This window comes from Rhipicephalus sanguineus, chromosome 5 (genome assembly GCF_013339695.2).
Source record: "Rhipicephalus sanguineus isolate Rsan-2018 chromosome 5, BIME_Rsan_1.4, whole genome shotgun sequence".
Taxonomy (NCBI): domain Eukaryota; kingdom Metazoa; phylum Arthropoda; class Arachnida; order Ixodida; family Ixodidae; genus Rhipicephalus; species Rhipicephalus sanguineus.
Genome location: NC_051180.1, coordinates 23965091 through 23987760, shown reverse-complemented (window position 1 = coordinate 23987760; position 22670 = coordinate 23965091). Strand labels below are relative to the sequence as shown.

Sequence of the window (22670 nt, the reverse complement as noted above, 5' to 3'; positions counted from 1 at the left end):
CTCAGCTCCGCATTTCTGTCCGTCGGCTAGATCGTGGCTGAGTGCACCAATGCGTGCACCAGTGACGAAGTTTAGGAGTTGGTGGAGCAGAGATCATTTCCTCGCCAATCGCTTTCAAGAGTACTTTCACTTTCACAAGGCGCTCGACCACCTACGGCGAGCCGCGGTGATCCGACACTGCCAACAGTGCTACATTATCGCTCGGAGATGCTGCCGCATCCGGTGACAATCCTGCGAAGGTATCGCCAAAAGTGATCACTTCCCAGGTGTCGGCCGCGGTGGCACTAGATTAATTAAAAGGATATGACACTGCAGCTGCTTGAAAAAATTTCGTGCTGCTCAGGCATGAGTAAACGAACCAGGGGACACTGCACGGTTTGTTTCAAGCGTAGGCATTGAAATAACATTCTGCACTACTAAATATTTTTTCGTTTTTCCAGTTTCTCAGCTCTTCCATTTCCCGGCTCTTACATTTATTTCTTACAGTCCCTTCAAAAATGTATCAGCGGGGTTCGACTGTATTTGTATCTTCCATGCAACCCGCTTACAGCGATTATCGGTTTTCACCACAAAATTTTCATGGCACTTGAATATCATTATTAGAGCTGTGCAAATAGCAAAATTTTGGGTGCGAAGCGAATTCGAATATTGAAGTGTGAGTGCGAATCGAATTGAATATTTTTCTAATACTTCGAAGTGAAATTGCAGAAAAGAAAGTATGAGAGGATTCCAAAGCATATTCTTATGAGATAGCAATATGAAAGTGGTTCTTTTCGCTAGGTTGATGAAACTCTAGTGGGGTGGTGTTTCATAGTTGTCTTATCAAGACAACTATGAACCTCCCTATCTGTTCCATTGACTGAGCTTCGTTTACAATGGATTCTGGTACAATGGACATTCGGATATAACTGACTAAAATGTGAGGCCAGCAAGGTGATCAGGACTCCTTTACAGCAGACTTTTCTACCACGGACATTCGAAATTCAATAACTTCCGACTTCAAACACCACTTGGCATACTTTCGGGACTGGAACAGTGCGCTGGATAACGGCGTACAGATTTAAGAACAAAGGCCGCCAATCTCCGGTCTGTCAATGATCAGTTATGCCTAGCCGCGGCAACAAAAAATCGGTGCGCAGCGTGCTTGGTCTTGCGTTTTGGGGTGCCGACGCGCAAAATTGCTAGCCGCTGCCACTGCTGCTCCAAGTGGTCACTGCACGGTGAGCTCGGCAGGGGTCTACGCTGCCAAAGCGTAAATGTCCATCCGCGGTTCCAAGGAGCCAGCGAGCAATGCGATTCGTTGCTTGCGACGAAGCACATTGCGGCTTCTTCGCTTTCGCACGTCCCCTAGCGCAATGTTCTTGACCACAAAGTTCGGATTCATCTCGTACATGGGCACCATGAGCGTAGTTAGGTCTAGCCATGACTTTGGGCAGAAAGCTCGGTTGCGATGTGCATGGCCGCAGTGCCCGATGTTTCAAAGTACGTCATGCTCGATCGCGAGTACAAAGAGCTGTCCCTGGATGGTCCTCGTCACGAGGTACAAAGTGCTAATGAGCAGAACCTCTAATCGCGGTTGCGGCGAGTCCGAGACGCACAACTGTGACGTTCGTTACAAGTGTGGCGTGACATCGTAATCTGACAATTGAGCTTCCGCTTGAAGCTGCCAAAGTAAAGCATAATTATAGTCAAAATGATCGTCGACCCGTGAACACAGAACGAATGCGAACGCGTTACTAAGTAGCGCGATTTTCAACAACTGTGACCTTGCGACGCGCAAGCGGCAGACGACGCTCTCCCAGAGCGAGCATCGGTCCAATGGCGAGACGTGCTGAATCAACATGGCAGAAGCAGCCAATCGGAGGCTTTGAAACGAACGTCAAACATTTGCTTTTTGTACACTTGTTTCTGAATGGAGGAGCTAGCTCAAGCCGGGAATTTGAATACAGAGAAATGCTCTCTCCAACAAGCCCAGAATGGTGGCGCCCGGTTGCCCAGTTGCGGCGCTATAATTTTGTTGAAAAAAAACGCTGTTTTCTTTTTTTTGTGCAATTTCCAAATTAATCTCGCCACCTTGGCAGGCACAACAAATACAGTAGACTCTCAATAAACGGAAATCTCTTAAACGGAACGACTGCATCTAACACTATTGGTTTCATACTTCGATTCTGCACCTCTGTTCATTTCTCAGTAAACGGAACTCCTGTTAAAATCCATGCTACATGTTCTTTGTATATCAGAAAAGGATTTTAAGAAAAAAGAAAGAAAACAAAGGCACAACAGATGAAAGGCCACATGTGCAGGAGGTCCAATGTTACAAAACACACCAAAGATCACATTCTTCTTGTGTTTTAGAGAAGCAAGGCACCTCAAACTAAAGACAGGGCACTCAAGAAACTCCACATCACGAAGGACTCAAAAGATTACGACCCCAGTGCCTTTTGATGAAGTAATATTGTTGGTACAACTTTAAAAGCCGTTTTCTCAAAACGACTTTTCTTGCTTCCTGCTTCGCTTGTTCCGCTGATTTCTCAGTGACCGCTGGGTCTATTTCAGTTCCGTTTTTTGTTCTATATTTGGAGCACAGTTCAGGGCGTGACATTCTTGCTTTTTCAGTATGGCCTTTTGATAATTAGCTATTTGACGAGTTGCACAAAGCCTCGATGCCTGTTGCACAGTCACCTCATGAAAAATGTGAACTAAAAAAAATTTTGTTGCAAATAAAAAAATCTATGAATGTCATGCCCGCAATCAGACATCTTAGAATGCATAGCACTTTGAACGAGTTTCCTATCGCATTTTTTAAGCGAGTCAGACTCGGAACAAGAGCAGAAGGTGAAATATATTGTACATCAAAAAGTTGTAAAGATATATTTATGAAATTTCTACAGTAGCATTAAAAAAACATTTCAAATAAGTGTGCCAATTTTCATCAAAATTCATGAAAAAATAAGAAAGTTGGTACCGAAAGCCACGTCCCCCCTTAAATTGAGGGAAAACAGCGCTGGTTTCGGCTCTTCGACACTCGGAAACTAGGCGCTCGATCAGTGCCATTTTAGTCTTGTTTAAAAGAGCGCGTTTTCAGCTGTTTTTTTATTCGGTAAGCAACCTTGTGTGTCTGCTTGGCTCGAAATACAGGGCCTCAAAGACGAACGGCAGCGCTCATTGCCATTGGCTAAACTGCGCACGTGACCAGAATAGCGCTTTCCGGTTGGCTGCAAGCCCGCTGCATGCGCGGCCCGACGCCATTTTGAAAGGGTTACCGCTGTGACGCCTCGGAATCGGATAACACAGTCTGCCAGTGTTGATCGTGTCGCCATGCCTGGAAGCGCATACAAGTATCGCACCGTGCATGCATTTGGTCGGCGGAAACGTAAGGGTCGCGGGAGGAAGGCTGGGAAGTTGTCGGAGCCCTTGGTCGACTCCGAGGAACGATGCGTTGACGCTCCGCGGCCGTTCAGCAGCGGTGCGACTGAGCGCGTTGCCTCCTACAGCGATGACGGCAGAACCAGTGCTGCAGCAGACTCCGGACGACTACGAGTCGACGCCAAGGTGTTGACAGAGGCCGAAGTCGAAGAAAATCGTGCCCTTGAGAAAGAAATGTTCGAGCGGCTTTCATCGGCGCCGGTAACAGCGCGGAAAATCGATTCCTTCACCGCAAGTTACAGCGAGGCATCGATGCTCGACTCGGACCACGCTGCCCCTTACTTAGTTATGCACCTCGATGTGTTGAACTCGATAATGGGCGTTGTGTGCTGTAAAGTCTGCCACGGACCGGCTACGATCGTCAGAGGGGATCGTGACTACGGACTTGCCGTCAAGGTATCAGTGCACTGCGAAACGTGCGGCGTGATCGCTAATAAATGGACTTCGCCGCGCGCGAACAACACAAAAACGCGCAGTCTGTTTCAAATAAACCTCCTTGCGGCGAGGGTGATGGTGGCTACCGGCAACGGTCAAACGAAAATGAATTACATTTTCGCGACAATGGGCATCTCGCACCACGGTATGCACCACAAAACATACCAGCGGCATTTGAAGAATACGTTGGCACCCGCTGCAACGCGAGTGGCGGAGTCCGCTATGAGCGAATGCGCGAACGCAGTCACGGCGATCTACGATGATTTGTGCTTTGGCCACAGGGGAAATATTGCCGTAAGCTGGATGACACGAGGCCACCCTTCTCACATCTGCGTCGGCTCTGTGATTGAACTGTTTAGTGGCTATGTGTTGGACTACGTCGTTCTAACTTTTGCCTCGGCTGCGAGGTGGGCCCAAAGCCTAGTAGCGATGGCTACGAAGAGTGCAGGGCAAACCACAAATGCCAAAAAAACACGAACAGCAAAGCGGGGCAGATGGAAGTGGAAGCGGCCCTTATTCTTTTTCAGAGGTCGCTTGAACGCCATGGCCTGCGCTACACAACTGTGTTGTGTGATGGCGACAGTAGGACGTTTTCGGCCTTACAAGAGGCCAAAGTGTATGGTTATATGGAAGTGCAGAAAGAAGACTGCACTAATCACGTGCAAAAACGGATGGGCACCGCTTTGCGTAACCTGCTGCAGAAGCAGAAGTCTGAGGGAAAAAGAGGCTTTGGCGGGAAAGGCAGGCTGACAGGTGAGCTGATTACCAGGCTGAGCACATATTATGGCAGAGCACTGAAATCACATGAAGGTGACGTGGGGAAGATGCAAAAGGCTGTGATGGCCACGTACCGCCACGTCACCTCCACTGATGAATGCTCGGACCACAGTTTGTGCCCAGCTGGTGAAAGTTCGTGGTGTCGGCACAATGCCGCAAAAGCGAAGGGACAGCCTGACCCAAAGCACGCCTACAATCTACCGAAGGAGGTGGCCGAGGCACTGCTGCCGGTTTATACCCGGCTTTCCGAAAAGGCCTTGCTTGAGAGGTGCCAGCTAGGCAATACGCAGAACTCCAATGAGAGCCTGCACTCAGTGATCTGGAGTTTGGCCGCCAAAGAGCATCATGCATCCCTGTTCGCTGTTGAAGCCACCGTAGCAGAAGCAGTGCTGCGCTTCAACACAGGCAATCTGCACTCAGCAACAGCGATTCTGGACGAAATGCACATGAATGCGACAGGCACCGGCTCCAGGAGGGCCAGAGAAAAAGACCACCGGCGCAGCATCAGCTCCACAAAGAAAAGAACAGCCTCACTGGAACTCCAGAAGCTAGTCAAGAGGAGGCATGAGCGTAGGATGCATTCGGACTATGCTTCTGGTGCATTTTGAGGTGGTTTAGTCACATCTTCTGTAATAAAAATGTGCGCCATCGTTTTTTCTCGATTTCTTAAAACAACAATTTTCATGCGCTTCCCGTTATGAAGGAGCAATATCTCTTGTTCTACTTGGGTTATCACTATGATTTTTTTTTTGCTTCAAAGATAAATGGATGGGATGTGTCATAAAGTAAGTTTGGTTCCAATAATTTTTTTCAGAAAATTTTCTACATTAAGCTTTTGTTTAAAATGTCAATGAGGGCATTTTTCACGTCAGGTTCAACATCCCACAACTTTGCTTCGAAATGGCTTAGAACAATCATATATACATTACGACGCCGTATGAACATCCTGAACTGATTCTGTGGGTTGTACATTGCTATGCAAGGTGTGGTAAATTAGCTAATTAGGCCTTAATTGATGAAGTAGTAGTTCGAGATATCTTGAAAACTACTAGTCTCAGCAAAAAAATAATTACATTTTTGAAATCAGCAGTAAAAACTACATTAACTGTACAAATTTCACCAAGTTACTCTGGAAAATAAAAAAGTTTTTGGAAAGTGTAGCATCCCCCCTTAAACGAAGTTATGAAGTGGTGTAATAAGCATCACAAAAAACAAGATATTGTAATGCAATTAGGCCATGTACTATGATGATTTGCCAGCTTTCTTGTATTCATGCTATCACTGACATAATTAACAGTCTTGATTGCAATTGATCACTGAATCATTTTTATAGGATACTAAGAGTGGCTCTCATGACAACCTATCCCTTCCTCCTAAATAACAGGCAGTTATGGCCAAGACATTGGTGGAATAGGAATTTCTTAGCAGTTTATTCAAGACGCGAATTGGAAAGATACGAATTCATCTCCCAGTTTCACTCAAGCTAATTTGTAAACCTCGCCAGCGATGCACTTCATCATTCACCCGGTCGCGGACACGGTTATCTGCGAGGCTTTCATTTGTTCAGATGATTGATGAGCGCTTACGGCGATACCAAGCACGGCCCCAAACGCGCCTAAATTGCATCGCCAGTGCTTTATTTCACCTCTAAGTGCTCGGCCGCATAGTCCGGAAAGTCGGCACGCGATGTGCTGGGTGGCGGCATTCGGTGACGATGCGCAATATCCCTAGGTGAGGCGACGAAAAATAGGCGCGCAACGCGTTTGGCCTCACATTTCGGGACGCCGACGCACGCCCGCTGCGCGACGAGCTTGGCCGTGGGGTCCGCTGCCGATGCGTAAAATGACCATCCGCTGTACTGGGGAGCTGGCGGGCGAAGCGCTTCGTTGATTGCGAAGAAGCACACTGCCGCGAGTCCGCTAACACGTTGTTCTTGCCCGCAAAGTTCGAGGTTCGTCTCGCGTGCCGGCGCCGTAAGCGGAGTTAGGCCTAGTGACGACTCCGAGCAGTAGACGCGCCGGCCGCGGTGCCCGATGTTTCTAAGTACGTAATGCGTGGTCGCGAGTACAAAGAGTCGTCCTGCGATCATCTTCGTCACGACTTCCGAAGTGCTCATAAGCAGAACCTCCAACCACGGATCCGACGAGTCAACGCTAGAGAGTCGGTCCGAGACGCGCGTTTGCGATGTTCGACGAGTGCGGCGCGCCATCGTAATCCCACCGAGCTTCAGCTAACAGCTCCAAACTAAAACGTAGTTCTATTCAAAGTGATCGTCGGGCCGTGCGAATACGCCACGAAGTAGCGCTGGTAGCGCGACTTTCGACAGCCGTGAGACGCACCAGCTGCAGACGACGATCTCCCGGAGCGAGCATCGGACCAATGGCGAGGCGCGCTGGGGCAACATGGCGGACGCGGCCAATCGAAGGGCTCGAAAAGACCTTTGAACATTTGCTTTTTGTGCGCTTGTTTTCGAATGGAGGAGCCAGCTGCGGCGGGGAATTTGAAGACGGAGAAATGCGCTTTCCGATGAGCTTAAAGGGCCCCTCACCAGGTTTGACAATTTTGAGCCGACGAGCGCAATGCATGCACTAGGCGTTCACGATTACGTCTGCCAAAATTTGCAACGCTACGCGCCGCGTAAATGGGTCAAATTTCAAGCTGAAGGCTGCTTGCCCTTCTTCTCGCGTCCACGCGCCCAGAGAATGAGGGGATGACGTACACGAGAGAATGGCCCTGCATAGGTAGTAGTGCTGTGACGTCGCTCCTCTACGTAGACGACTGTGCTCTGACGTCGCCAACAGTAGCACGTGACACTGCGATAATTATTTGACACGACGCGCAGTTTTTGTAATTTGTTGCTTGAATGGATCAATAAAACTTGAGAGCAATAATAAAACACACAAACGGAATGTGTGCGTTTTCTTTTTTTAATTTTTACGGCGAATCGCAGCGAGATTCGAGACTAATCTACCTCCGTTTCGCACGCGTTCGTGTTCTCGCGCTTTGCGCATCGTGCAGACGCCACCCTTTACAAGGAAATTAATATTCTACCGCGTTCCAGCGCTCATTAGGCTCATCTATCCTCCCGCGTCTAACTAGATGTTCATGCGGCACACCGCTAATCTCGCGTCCGTACAAATGTTGCAGCTTTCGCGCTCAGTAATAGGTTGAAAGCCAAGTGATCGGCGAGGGCACATTCGGCATAACTTGCAGAGATGAAACGCAAAGAACGCCGCCACAACACCGCTCGCATCTCGGGGGCTCGGGCTGGTTCGGGCGCGTCATGCGCTCGTGACATTTTGTGCGCATGACGTGTCATGCGTATACATTATATGATCCTTCCCCTCGGGTGGCGAAGAGGGCAGGGAAAGGATTTGGCTTGCGAAGGCTACGCAGGGTGAGCGGCAAGGGTTTGCAGCTCGCCTCCTCGCATTATGGTTTCGCGCCGCTACAAATTATTGTTTTTCTCAGCTTCTAACGGACCGATTAGAAAAATTCTTGTGGCATAATGCTCTTTATTGGGCTCGCAACAACTTGCAATGTCTAACTAAAATTCGCTAGGTCACCTGGTGAGGGGCCCTTTAAGATATCGGCGCCCGGTGGCGTCGTTGCGTAGCTATGATTTTTTGAAAATCAGTGTTTTTTTTTTTTGCGATTTCCCCAATCATTTTCGCCACCTCGGCAGGCGCAACAATTTTTATAGCACTTCTACGCGGTTTTCGTTGAAGATATTTTGGAATCGGATATAAAAAGGGCTACAGAAACTGAAAATGTGATTTTCAAAAAATCGATTTTTTTGCCATTTTTCGCGATACGAAAGCCGCGTCCCCCCTTAAAGGGCCAGACGCACGGTTTCGGTTTTTTAAAGTCGGATAATGATAAAAGTTGATGGTTTTCAGCTACGAAAATTTGTAAATAAGTGCGCAATGATGCTGGGAACAAAAATAGAAGGTCTGCGAAAACTCCATTTTTTGGCCAATTTTTGGTCCCGAAGTGCCGCGTCCCCCCTTAAACGGAATACATTTTCCTGGTCTCTTCAGGTTCCGTTTACTGAGAGTCTATTGTGTTTTACAGCACTTCTATGTTGTTTCCGTTCTTTGACTGCATTTGTGACCTTTAATTCTCTCCGGTTATAACAGACCCATTCAGCGTTTACATAAAAGTCTGTTGTAACAGTACTTGGATTTTACATACCCCTTTTACAACAGACCAAAATCCTCTTCACTATGAAGGTCTGTTGTAATGAGGTTATGCTGTAGTAAAATTCCAGTGCGAATCAAATCGAATAGCCAACACTATTCGAAAAATATTTGAAATTTCGAATATTCACACAGGCCTAATCATTATAAATGAGTTTGAGTGTACCAGAGTATCAGTACACGTAACAAGACAGCATCCACAGAGTCAACAAGTAAGCTTACCCAACACCGACTTTCTCACTTTTCAGCAGGGCATTCGCCTGGCCTTCACTGCAAGTCACAAAAAGGAATAAGAACAGCGTAAGGGCAAAGCACGTCAAAACAGATTAGAAAGGCAAATGCACAGCAAGGCAATAAACGTCTTTACTTATGCTATACTCAGATGGTCACTTACGAGCGCTGTAGATGGCCCCGAAAAGTGGTGGCACGTCCAGGTCGTCGTAGTCAAATGGTTCAACTATGTTTAGATGGTACTCTCAAACCGATGTCACATGGTCCATTTTGATCACAATCGGGCATGATCCGGATCTAATAACTTTAAGCAAGCTGCAGAAGGGAGCCAATCACTGCTGAGAAATTTGATCCTGATCAGGCTTAATCCCGATCAGCAGTGCACCCTGCCACACCAGTATCTGAGTGCCAACAAGCAGTTGGGAGTGCTCTCCTAACTGCTTCAACTGGATGGCACTCCAAGAGTACCGTCCCTGTGGGAAAGAGCACAGTGCTCTTGCCAGGCTTGATTGAAATCTGAGCAGCTAGGAGAACACTCCCAACAGCTCAGATTTTGAAGCGTCATCACAGACTGAGAAAAGTCACGTGAGGCAGCTTCCGCTGCTTACCATGTGCAGTCAACGTCAGATTTTTCAGAATCCCTAGGGGGTGAGAAATCATCCCCGAGAAATCTGATGGTTAAAAAAAGGGAATTCATGCCTCATTCCCACATCAAGGGCCAAATTGCCACAGCCACATCTGAAATAGCTCTGAAGACACTCCACTACACTTAGAAGGTGTCTTAGTGCCAGTACAGCGAAACCTCGTTAATTCGTACCTGGCAGGAATGCAACGAAACTAAGCACCAACTGCGAAGTGCAAATAGCAGTCTACTAACCCGTGCAGCTAGCTACCAACAAAAGAAAAGGCGATGACATAGTAAATCGCAGTGCGCACCAACCGGTAGACATAGCATTCACTGCTTACCACTATGGCTTAAGCGCTCAATGAATACATCAGACTCAACAGTGACTGAGTCAGGAATTTCAGCAGAACTACGTCGTTTAACAGGGGTACCCCAACAGGGTGCCTCTTCGTGTACAAGTACCCACCTCTAAAGGTGGCATTCCTCCTTTCTCGCTTACCACAGACGCTGAGCCATGCTCCCTTCTAATGCAGCAGAAGTAGCGTCTTTTCCTACCTCAACCTCATTTTACTCTCTGTAAGAGTCACCCCCTTCACATAAAAGAAAGCCTGCGCATGCTTACCTGCCCAGCATATCGTGCATGCAAGAACGTTACAGACAGTACTTGACCCAGAAGCAACTGAGGTGATCAGCTGCTATACATTTAAGGGGAGACACTGGTCTCGAAATGAAAAGTTTTATTATTGGAGATATTGTAATGAAATTGGGTGTGTATATGTATTTCTTCCTCCTGATTTCAAAAATATAATTAGTTTTCATGTACTTCAATTAGTTATCAAATTGTGAGAGCATAAGTGAAATCTAATTAGGTAATTTCTTACAGGTCATTAAGACACTTTCCCTCAGTATTTTTAGGTTCTGTTTAAGGTGCAGCTGTAGCCAAAGACCTGCCATGTGGAGCTATGCTATTTATATTGTCACTGAGATATATCATCATATAAGAACTTTCAATTGTATTGGCACTGTGTAATCTTGAAATGCAATTAGCTCACATTATTGTTCACAAAATTTCATATGTTCATCTTAGCCACAAAAAAATAGCATAGCTCCACAGTCCTATTTCTTACGAATTCTACGGTATAAAATTTATCAAAATTACCTTACAAAAACATAATGAAAAGATCCGTAAGGCTGGTCAAGTTGGCAAAAAATGTGAAGCTGAGAAAATCGCGTTTGAAGTTTGACACGCACTGTATAAATTTATGAAAGGAACCTTTAACCATAAATTTTATTCACATGTTCCCCATCTGTTTCCCTTCAAAACAAAACAGAAAGTGTCTTGTTCCACCCAAGGAATCATATCTAAAAATATTTTCCAATGTGTAAAGCATGATCAAAACCCCACCATGACAAGCGGCTGGGGGGTTCTGGAAAAGCCATGGGGTATGAGGCTCAAGCGACTGGCTGCTCATGTCTTTTCAGTCTTTAGGAAGAACCTTCTAGATGTTAGGCAGCATGTTACCCTGGGTAATAGGCAGCTATGCTTGAGAGAATACCTTCAAAGTAGTCCAGGACTGTAATCTTCAGTTGCACCCGTTTTGTGTCGCCTTGCAAGAGTCTTTTTTGTGTTGGTGCTCTTCAGATAAGTTGCATTTGCCTTGCGTAAACGCAGAGAGTCTTTTTCTAGGCTTCGTCGAACAAGGCAATCCCCAGCAACATAGCCCAAACTTGCAGCAATGGACTCGTTGGTTGCCCTTCTTCCTTGGTTGTAGATGGCAACAGCCTCAGCTCGCTTCACACTTTCCAGCGAAGCGTTCCCATTCTTTGAAGTTTGGGTCCAGATGACTGAATGAAGACTCTCACTCGCGTTCTGGGTCTTCCCTTCACAGCACCGTGCCAGCAGGCTCTCATCACTGAGCCTCGCAAAGACTGGCTCCAGAGCAGCCGCAACACAAGCCGGCAGGGCATTCTTGTGTGAAGGTAGACTCTCCCCATTGGCCAAGGCTCTATTGTACTTGCACCAAGAGCTAGCACCCTCGGGGCACTTTGAGTGCTTTGGTGCATCATCTGTCGATGTCATGTGCAGCAGTGTAGCTTCGACTGCCCTCTTCATAGCTGGCACGTCATTGATATTGCTCCTCAGGGCATATCCGTAGTAATTCGCGATCTTCTTGATCTTCTCTTGTGTGAGCTTTCCTCTACCCCCAAGAGACTCACCCTGAGCCTTCTTTTTGTCCACAATGTTCCGTAAAGCTGCACCCATTCGCTTGTGGACATGGTTGATGCAGTCCTTTTTGTCTATTTAGATAAAGCCGTACACCTCGGCTTCGGACAAGGCATGAAAAGTGCGGCTGTCTCCAACAGAGAGCACAGTCGTGTAGCGCAGACCATGCTTGGCCCAGGACCTCTGAAACATGGTCAGCGCAGCCTCTACTTCCATGCGGCCAGAGTTGCATTCGATGTTTCGTTAGCACTCGTGGGTTGCCAGCCAGTCGGTGTACCCTTCGTCTTGCGGCTGTGGTCCCAGGGCACAGCCGAGACAAAAGTTTGAGTAAACAACATGGTCAATTACAAGGCCAGTGTAGAGCTCAATGATGCAGCCCACACCTATGTGTGAGCTCCGACCTCGCGTCATCCATGAGCCGTCAAACACAACATCGATGTTCCCTATGGGGTTCAAGAAGTCTGTATACAGCTCTTTTATTACTGCCACACTAGCAGCTTCACTTTCAGTCGCTGTGTTTTCGCAGCCTTTCACTAAACTTTTTAGGTGTCCCTGAAACGTCTTGTGGTGCAAGCCTCGGTGCGAAAGGTTCATACACGCACAAAAGTCTGAAAGGGCAGTAACACCTTTGCCTATCATCTGTATCCCCTTCATGGCCCTCATGTTGACTTCGAAGGGAGTGATGGTGGCAGTTCCGCTCACTCTCGGAGAAGAAAATTGCTTCTTCTCGAAATCACAACTGCTGCAAGAAAAAATAAGCTTTACCGCAAGGCCGTACTCCTTGTCCGTTGCCTTCCTCACGCTGAGTCTTTTTGCGTCACATTTGTCGCACTTCGCTTGTGCAAAAAAGTTATTCAAAACTTTCATATCGACGAGCAAAAAATCGGTCCCGGCGTCACCGGTCTGGCACTCCGCGCTGACTCCAAGAAGGTCGAACTTGCGCTGGGTAGCCGACTTTCCAGACAGAACGGTCTTCGTTTGCGCCGATCTCTCAACTCGCTGCGCCTGCTCCGCCGTTGAGTAGTACGCGGCATCAACCCGAAGTGTTTCGTTAGTCGAACTTGGTCCCACGGTGTCGTCAGTTGAAGTTCCCGGCAGATCCAAAGGGTCCGGCCGCAACTCCAACTCCGCTGCCGACGGTGCACTTGTAGCCGGCGCCTTCTTGTTCCAAGCCCGTTTTTTGCGGCTTCCAAAAGCTCGTTGCGTCGATGGTTTCAGACGAGAGTCTCCAGGCATCTCGATCGCGTGGAAAAACTACCGGCACAAAGTGGAAACACGGTCCGTCGAGAAACACGCACGATCGCAAAAGCAGGCGCACACAAACGGACAGCCACGGCGGAGAACCCAACACAAAGAAAAAAAATTGACGTGTCGGTCGCGCCAGCCAATGGGAGACTCGGAAAGGCGCGCTTGAAAAGCGCGCCGTGTGAGAGCCAATCAGTGGCCTGGAAACGACCTTGAGAAAACCCGCGACGGCGGCCGTTCTGCTTGAGCGACGCCATTTTGAGATGGCGCAAAATGTGCACAAAGAAAACAGCTTCAAATCTAGCCCAAGATGGCGGCGCTCGGCCCGCTGCTAGAGTGTACTAGAACTTTTGAGTGGCGCGACCGAAACGCTCTCCCCTTGCTTTCCCATCCCCAACTTGCGGCGAAAGTAGCGGCGGCGCTGCCATCGCCCAATCTTCCCACTTGGCTTGCTCGGCGGCATGGCCGGCATCTCTCTTTTGGTCGCGAAATGTAAAAAAAACAGCGTTTAAACATTGTTACGCGCCAGGTTGCACAAATGGACATCCGCGTGTGCAACAAAGTCTCAAGTTATCCCTTTTTAAGGCCTCGAATGACGAAGAACAACGACTCCTTTGGGAGCGGAACCTCCATCGGCTTGACAAACCGCTTGACGCCGATTGTGCTGTGTGCGAATTACATTTCGAACCGCATTTCATTGTGAGAGACTACGTGCACATTATCAATTTTGCTGAAGCTACTTACATGTAGAGATTGCCTATGCATACCTTATTACAAGCCGCTTAAGCGAAGATAAAATTGAAAACCTCTTCGGTATTGTCAGGCTGTCATCTGAATGCAATGCTCATCCCACTCCGCAACAATTTCTCACGACCATTAATTGTCTAAGCTGTTATAATCTTGCCAAGAGTGTTGCTGGATCACACGTTTCAGAGGGGGTTGTAAGCTCGCTTTTCACTGTCGCAGACAAGCCTGCTAACTTGTATAAGCAGCAGCAACTGATTGACTTGTTGCTTGATGAAGGATACTTGGAAGGTGCTGAAGGTTCGCTTCATAGAAGCTCTTTGACTGCACCAGACCACCCATACGTCAATCAGCATAGCGACTCCAGGCGTACGTACTATGTGGCAGGCTATGTTGCTAGAACATGTGTGCTCCAAAGTGCAGTGCATGCATGAATGAGCTTCTGCTGCCTTCATGAGATGGCCAGTCCCTAAATGGTGCTGTTTTCACAAAATCTTGTGATTTTGGTGTTCTTCTGTACCCTTCACAGAAAGCTTTTGTTTTTATTAGTGAACTTGAAGAAATTTTCACTGGTTGTTTTAGTACGAGTGACTTACACAAAGACAGCATCTTGGATGTCTTGGCAGTAATCAACAGGAGAAGCATTTTGGGGGTGTTGGCTGCAACGAACATTGCAAGCCATTGACTGCTCAGCTGATCCGTTTTTATGTGGTCACACGTATGCATGTTTATGTGAAGGGTTTAACACGTCGCGGGATGAGAAACAAAGCGCACAGCAGTACCTGAAATTGAGTAGGTTATAATTGCTACAGTGGCGTAAAAAGGATGTCATTTTTCGTGCATATTTTATTGCACTCCTAATTTTTTAAGGTACACCAAGAAGAAAAACAATTTTTCCGAGAAGAGGCTTGTAAGTGAGAGAACGTGCAAATTCTGACGCGATATCTCAAAATAAAACTTTGATTTTGAATCTTTTTGTATTAATAAGCCTGTGATGGTAAATTTAGCAGCATTATGGGTGTCGGAGCACAATTAATCGATCTAAGCCGATTCACGGTTCCACCTTAGTGTCCCTTCAAACGACTATGCAACCATAACATATTTTTTTTTAATTAAATGTATTTTGGAAAAACAAAACACTGTCTTTGTGTTTTCTTTGTTTTATGTTATTTTTGTATCCTGGCTCTATAATTTTGTTTTTTACAATTTGCTAATTCGCAAATGTATTGTTTCATAAATATGCAAACCTTGTATTTTTGTGTTTCAATGATTATTATCATTACAGTTACGACTCTGCTTTGCAGTGGTGCTGCGTTTTTTAAACTCTCAAAATCTTCCATGACTATGTTTCACTGAAAGCCTTCTTCTGCAGTATTACGTATTTGAATTTTTGTGGGTCCTACAACAATGAATCTAATCCCATATTTCAAAATCAAAGGGAGGTTTGGAAAAACTCTGCTGTTCTTCAAACAATGTCAATAAAGCCTGCTTTTTTGTCCTGTGTGCACGCAGCCACAAGCAACGCACCCTTTGATTCCAGCTTTAGTGTTTTACATGGAACGGGCCAAGAGTTCTTCGTTTTGTGGGCAGCATACTCATTTTTTTTTTTTTTTCGGGGAGATGGGGGGGGGGGGGGGCTTCTGTTGTGTACCAGCCAGCTGGTTTCTCATTTAATTGTACACTGTAAAACATGGCAAAAAAAAAAAAAAAAAACGCGCTCCTTATACTGTATAATGTGCTATGCTGCTTCAGTGCGGTCAGCAGCAACTTCAATAACAATAATGTCAAATAATATTTATTTGCATTAATATTTATGAAAGAGAGGAAGTATAAGAATAAGAAAAAAGCGGGAGATCATCTTGGCCGGCACACTATAGGCGCGACGGAGAGGCACCAACACGTACGCGGAACGCCTGCCAGCCATCCGCCCGGGAAGATTGGTCGACGCCAGCGCCACCGCATCATTCCACGCTGAAACGCCCGCTCCCAAGCAGCCACTCGCGCCACTCAAAAGCTTCTAGTACACTCTACCGCTGCAACGCTCATGGCGCGCGCGGGAAGTTCGAACAAATTTCGTCCTTTTGGGGACATTTTAGTGCTGCCGGGGTGCTTTGAAAGCCGATTTTATCGCGTTTCCCGACCGAATTTAGCGTTAGCAATTTGAGAGTAGGTGCTCAGAAGTACAAACGCCTCGAAAATAAGCTTTGCGAAAAATCGATTTTTTGACCATTTTTGGCCGTTCCAAGACCCGCGTCTCCCCTTAAAGGGGCTCTCTTTAGTTTGAACTCAACATTTATTCGCACAAATTTCCAGTCCCTGTGGAATTTAAATTAACAAGGTTCCGCTGTACGTCGATCCCATGGAGTATGTGGCAGCGCCAAGAAAGATTCCAAATTGTCAGGCATGTCCAAAAAATTCGTCGTTGACTAGCTTACTTAAGACCGACAGCAGTACACAGTAGCAGAAAATCGGTCTGGACCTCACTGGAAGCACGGAGTAAAATGTATCATTCATAAAAGACAATAACAACAGCGTGAAGGCAAGGCATTATGATGGACTATAATGATTAAAAATGTGCAACAACGCTGTAATCGCCTTTAAATATGGCCACTTTCAGACGCTCTAGATCCTTCTGAAACATTCAATACCTGGCGCACCATCACAAGCCAATCTTCAGCCAACTTAGCAGCTTACACCAAAACAGCCTTCCATCATTTTGCATCATGAGGACGAGTCCAAGATGGCCACTGGTGCAAATTAACACCCTTTGAGGGTCGAATGTTTTCACGAAATGCACTCCGAAAATGTGTATTCTTTTTATTCTATTTCAGAAAAAAATTTTCTCAAATTTTTTTGAATGACCGTAAAGTGACAAAAGTATCATTTTTGCTGTAACATAGACATGGTTTATTCGTGAGTAACATCAAGCAAAATCCTAAAAAAGAACTTATACGATTTTTTATAAATTAAAATTATGCGTTATATTAAACATAGCTCACAGACATACAAAAGTACACTTGGAGAATAGTCCACATCGGAAGAATCGCAGCTCGGCTCGGCTGGACTCACTAGCAGCATAGCGATCGGTGCACACTTAAATAGAATAAGTGAACTGCGTGAGTGAGCGCACGGAAGAAAACTACGGATGCGCGCCCGTCCGGACAGCAAAATGAGCGAGAAAGCTATAAGAATCTTTCGTCTTATCGCCAATGAGACGGAGTTAGTTTTTCAGAGTCCCCAAAACAGGAAATGCAACCACGGCGGCATCGTTTGTATAATTTATCGCCGCACGGAAACAGATGTAACCGTGCCCCGGGGAGCAATAAACGACAAAGTAACAAGCGGTCACCCTTTAAGAGATTAGAAACCAGACAGCCATCAACTCTACGGGCACGAGAAGCGATAGCTACCCGACAGAAGCAACCGAAATCAGCCGCACATCGCGCGCGCTCGGATGCGCAAGTGAAAGCCGGCGGGCAGCTTTGTAAAGAAGAAAAAAAAAAAACGACGGAGAAACATCGGCACATGAAAAAAATTCCACATACTCCCGAAGTGTGGCAGCACGTGCCAAGCAAGAGAAATGATCAAAAAAGGCATGTATTTTAAGGGGGGACGTGGGTCCTAAAATTTTTTTCTTTATTTTTGAGTCAATATGAACCAAACTTCAATGTCTTGACCAGTTTTTTATGCTGATTTCAAATCTGTAATTAGTTTTTTAATAGCTGCACTAGTTCAAAAGATCTCGAGGTTTGAAAAAATAATTAGTGCCTGCTTCTTACGGGGCTTTTAGGCAATTTCGTCCAACTAAAACCAATATGTAAGTGCATGGGCCCAATGCCCAGATCATGCTGTAGGGGGTGATGCTATTTTTATTCACCTGAGAGCACTGTGAAGGTCAGAAAACAGATGAACACTCACTGGTGGTTATTTTTTCTTATTCACTCTCATTAGTATCTTAATTAAAATTTGTAAAACGGTGCTAGAGTAATGCAAGTAGTATCACCCCCCAGATCGTTTCAATACGAGTAAAATGATACCAAATTTGTGATTTTTACTCAGCAACAACATGGAAAAAAACGCTGTAGGGCTGAGTGCGTTGAGCAAAAATATCAAACTGAGAAAAACGCATTTGAAGTTTCAGGCAACTGTAACTTTTGTGGAAGTGCAGCCACAGCACTAGTGGTTATATCATTTGATAGGTTTCTTCTTCACGAGAACAGCCATACCAAATATGTGACCATGACCTGCCAATGTACTGGCAAAATCTTCTTATAAAGCCACATAGCGCACCCAGTACCAGAGTGATAAATTCCACCTTTAGCAATTCATAGGCCTGTACCAATTCCTTGCAAGCTAAAGAAATACAAAATTTGTCTATGAATGCGGCTTTGCAACAGGCAAATAAAATAGACAGAGAGATTAAGTCTAAAAAGCACGTGGGTTATTTATTAAACTAAAAATCAGTTATTATTGTCCAGCAATAGCACTTGGCTCAACAGCACGCAAGGGCTGTACTCAGGGTCCCCTGCTGGTTTGTGTCATTTTGAAAGTCTGTGCTTGGTGTCACTACTGTATAAGTGCTCCTTTTGCGACTTCCAATGTCAGTTTTTAACCTTCTCAAGGCTGTGGAGCACAAATCAATTTCCCAAAGTGTAACACGGCGTCTCTGCAATACCGGTGTTGCTCTGTCAGGTCGTGGTTGAAGCGACTACCGTTGCACCCTTGTCGACAGTATTGGTGGCCCTAATTTAATGCATTTCACTTCAAATGACATTAATTATCTTAGCACCACTATCACCAGCCTACCTTCTACGAGAAACGCTTCTCGCGCGAGTCGCACCTATGATAATGAAGCACAGGCTTTGAAAGCAGCCTATACCCTCTGCCTTGAAAAAGGTCACTGCTTGAGCCGAACTCGGAACGAAGCACAAGCCCAAAGAACGTTTTTATCATGGATAAGTCCACGCAGGATAAATTCTTGCATTTTCCTTGCCGCCGTTCACCAACATCCAACGGCTTGAACTTCCACTGCTTCGTTGCGCGCTGCGATGCCAAGCACTCCTCCCGTCACCGTATTTCCCGCGCACTCGGCAGTCCCGAATACTATGCCATACGAATGCGGTTTCCAATGCCACTGAAGCGTTGCCTAATGATCCGATGGCTGCAGCTTGACCAAGGGGAACCGGGCGGTTCTCGTAGACTCGACGCTCCGGTAGCGAGAAGTAGTTTCGGCATCGCGCCCTCGTACGCTTGGCGCGTCTTCTTTACACGAGAATCTCCGGATGTGCCAGCACAAAATAAGGTAACTGTGTGTCGGCGGGCCGCACGAACACGAGCGTAAGCAGAGGAAGATGACACTTGTAACAACACACGAGCACACGACACCAGCAACACGGCAGCCGTGAGCGCGGAACAAAAATACAAAAACGAAATGGCCGCCTCGGGTTGCGCCAGCCAATGGGAGGCAGGAAAGAAGGGGCTCGCCTCGCGCGCGCACGCGCTCTGGCCAATGAGCATTCTACAACCACCCTTCGGAAATGCGCCGATAGCGGCCGTTCTGTTGCAGCGACGCCATTTTGAAACGCCGCAAAATGTACACAAAGAAAACAGCTTCAAAACAAGCCAAAGATGGCGGCAATCAGCCAGCTGCTGCGCCCGCGGAGCGCGCGGGAAGTTTGAACGAATTTTGCCTGTTGAGATGCATTTTGCGGCTCCCGTGGCGTCTTAAAAATAAGTCTTAACCCATTTCCCGGGCGAAATCGGCGATATTATTTTGAGGGCAGCTGCTTAGGGGTGTAAACATGCCTAAAATGCATTTTTCTCAAAACTGATTTTTTGTCCATTTTTTACTATTCTAACCGCCGTATTCACGAACCGACCTTAACTTATCGCGGTAAGGCTACTTACGAAAGGAAGAGAAAAGTATAAGAAAAGGATAAGGTGAGTTTCAAAAACCTGCCTTATCTTGCCATAAGTGCGCCTTATGTAAGTATGTGCCCTGGGAGCCAGGGTAGGTAAAGTTTTGTTACAAAATGATTACTTCGAGCAACAATAAATTAGTTTCATTGCAAGAAACCAATAATGGTATGCACAAAAGCACCTATGCGTAAACAGCAAAAATGTTTGCTAAGGCACCGCCCGCTTTTGGTGAAATCCGCATTCTTTGTCTTGCCACATTTGTTCAACCCCCGTCGACACAGTCGGGCCGCGAGAGCACGATTGCTATTTCGACGTCTTCTCATGTACGTTTTTGCTTTGTTCGTTGATGGTATTTTCGTGCTCGCTTCAGCGTTTATCGTTATCTCTCACTTTTGTTTACTTCACTTGATTTATGCAATTGGTTGAGCGGTTTAGAGTATTTTGCCTTCTTAAACGACGCACCAGGCGAACTTCAACGACGAAGAGTGCGGCATCGCGGCCATGTCGCGGCGTCTTGACGGATCCCGTCAACAAGTACCGTGAGGTACTGCGTTGTTGACTTTCTTTCGGGCCATGAACGTGAACGAACTTCGTAAACAGCGTACTCTGTGCGTGTGTGTATTATCTTGTGAGTTTCTTGAATACAATGTTTACCACCACCACCACCACCACCACCACCATCGGTATTTTCCTGCAGAGGCAGCACTGCAAGCAACTTCCTCACGGCACTTTTTCTAAAGCGGCAGCGACAGAAATTCGTGCCCATCGTAGGTCTCCATCGGGTTCCCCTGAGGATTCGCCGCGGCGGGTACGCGTATGCATACGCTGTGCCGTTCAATATTTTTTATTACGGTCCACATATAATCAATGAACTGCACATAGTTGTTCCCCGCCATGTTGTGTGTCTACAAGGAAGCCTTAAGGGGGGACGTGGCTTTCGGTACCAACTTTCTTATTTCTTCATGGATTTTGATGAAAATTGGCACACTTATTTCAAATGTTGTTTTAATGCTACTGTAGTAATTTCATGAATATATCTTTACAACTTTTTGATTCACAATATATTTCACCTTCTGCTCTTGTTCCGAGTCTGACTCGCTTAAAAAATGCGATAGGAAACTCGTTCAAAGTGCTATGCATTCTAGGATGTCTGATTACGGGCGTGACATTCTTAGATTTTTTTATTTGCAACAAAATTTTTTTTAGTTTTCATTTTTCATGAGGTGACTGCGCAACAGGCATCGAGGCTTTGTGCAACTCGTCAAATAGCTAATTATCAAAACGCCATACTGAAAAAGCAAGAATGTCACGCCCTGAACTGTGCTTCAAGGAATATAGAACAAAAAACGGAACTGAAACAGACCCAGGGGTCAGTGAGAAATCAGCGGAACAAGCGAAGCAGGAAGCAAGAAAAGTCGTTTTGAGAAAACGGCTTTTAAGTTGTACCAACGATATTACTTCATCAAAAGGCACTGGGGTCGTAATTTTTTGAGTCCTTCGTAATGTGCACTTTCTTGAGTGCCCTGTCTTTAGTTTGAGGTGCCTTGCTTCTCTAAAACACAAGAAGATTGTGATCTTTAAGGGTTTTATAAGGTTGGACCTCCTGCACATGTGGCCTTTCATCGGTTGTGCCTTTGTTTTCTTTCTTTTTTCTTAAAATCCTTTTCTGATATACAAAGAACATGTAGCATGAATTTTAAACGAAGTTATGAAGTGGTGTAATAGGACATGACAAAAAACAAGATATTGTAATTCAAGTAGGTTATGTACTATGATGATTTGCCAGCTTTCTTGTATTCAAGCTTTCATTAATAATTAACAGTCTTGGTTGCAATTGATCATTGAATCATTTTTATAGGATACTAAAAGCGGCTCTCATCATGGCAACCTATCACTTCCTCCTAAATAACAGGCAGTTATGGCCAAGACATTGGTGGAATAGGAATTCCTTAGCAGTTTATCCAAGACGCGAACTGGGCAGCTAGGAATTCATCTCCCTGTTTCACTCGTCAAGCTAATTTGTAAACCTCGCCTGCAATGCGCTGCATCATTCACCCGGTCGCGGACACGGTTTCTGCGAGGCTTTTATTTTTTCAGATGATTCATGAGCGCTTACGGCGATACCACGCACGGCACGGCTCCAAGCGCGCCTAAATTGCATCAACAGTGCTTTGTTTCACCTCTAAGTGCTCGGCCGCATAGTCCGGGAAGTCGGCACGCGATGTGCTGGGTGGCGGCATTCGGTGACGATGCGCAATATGCCTAGGTGCGGCGACGAAAATAGGCGCGCAACGTGTTTGGCCTCGCATTGCGGGACGCCGACGCGCGCCCGCTGCGCGACGAGCTTGGCCGTAAGGTCCGCTGCCGATGCGTAAAATGACCATCCGCTGTACCGAGGAGCCAGCGGGGGAAGCGCTTCGTTCCTTGCGAAGAAGCACACTGCCGCGAGTCCGCTAACGCGTTGCTCTTGCCCGCAAAGTTCGAGGTTCGTCTCGCGTGCCGACGCAGTGAGCGGAGTTAGGCCTAGTGACGACTCCGAGCAGTAGACGCGCCGGCCGCGGTGCCCGATGTTTCAAAGTACGTAATGCGTGGTCGCGAGTACAAAGAGTCGTCCTGCGATCATCTTCGTCACGACGTCCGAAGTGCGCATAAGCAGAACCTCCAACACGGATCCGACGAGTCAACGCTAGAAAGTCGGTCCGAGACGCGCGTTTGCGATGTTCGCTACGAGTGCGGCGCGCCATCGTAATCCCACCGAGCTTCCGCTAGTAGCTCCAAACTAAAACGTAGTTCTTGTTCAAAGTTATCGTAGAGCCGTGAACACAGAGCGATTGCGAACACGCAA

The 22670-nt window shown here is 46.5% G+C and overlaps 1 protein-coding gene across 1 annotated transcript in view; it reads right to left on the bottom strand.

Moving 5' to 3' along the window:
* Nucleotides 1–22670, bottom strand: part of LOC119393749 (signal transducer and activator of transcription 5B) — a 113871-nt gene that overhangs the window by 69218 nt on the left and 21983 nt on the right. Inside the window, exon 6 of the mRNA XM_049415876.1 lies at nucleotides 9060–9107. Coding sequence (XP_049271833.1) covers nucleotides 9060–9107 — 48 coding nt within the window. The remainder of the gene's footprint in view (nucleotides 1–9059; nucleotides 9108–22670) is intronic.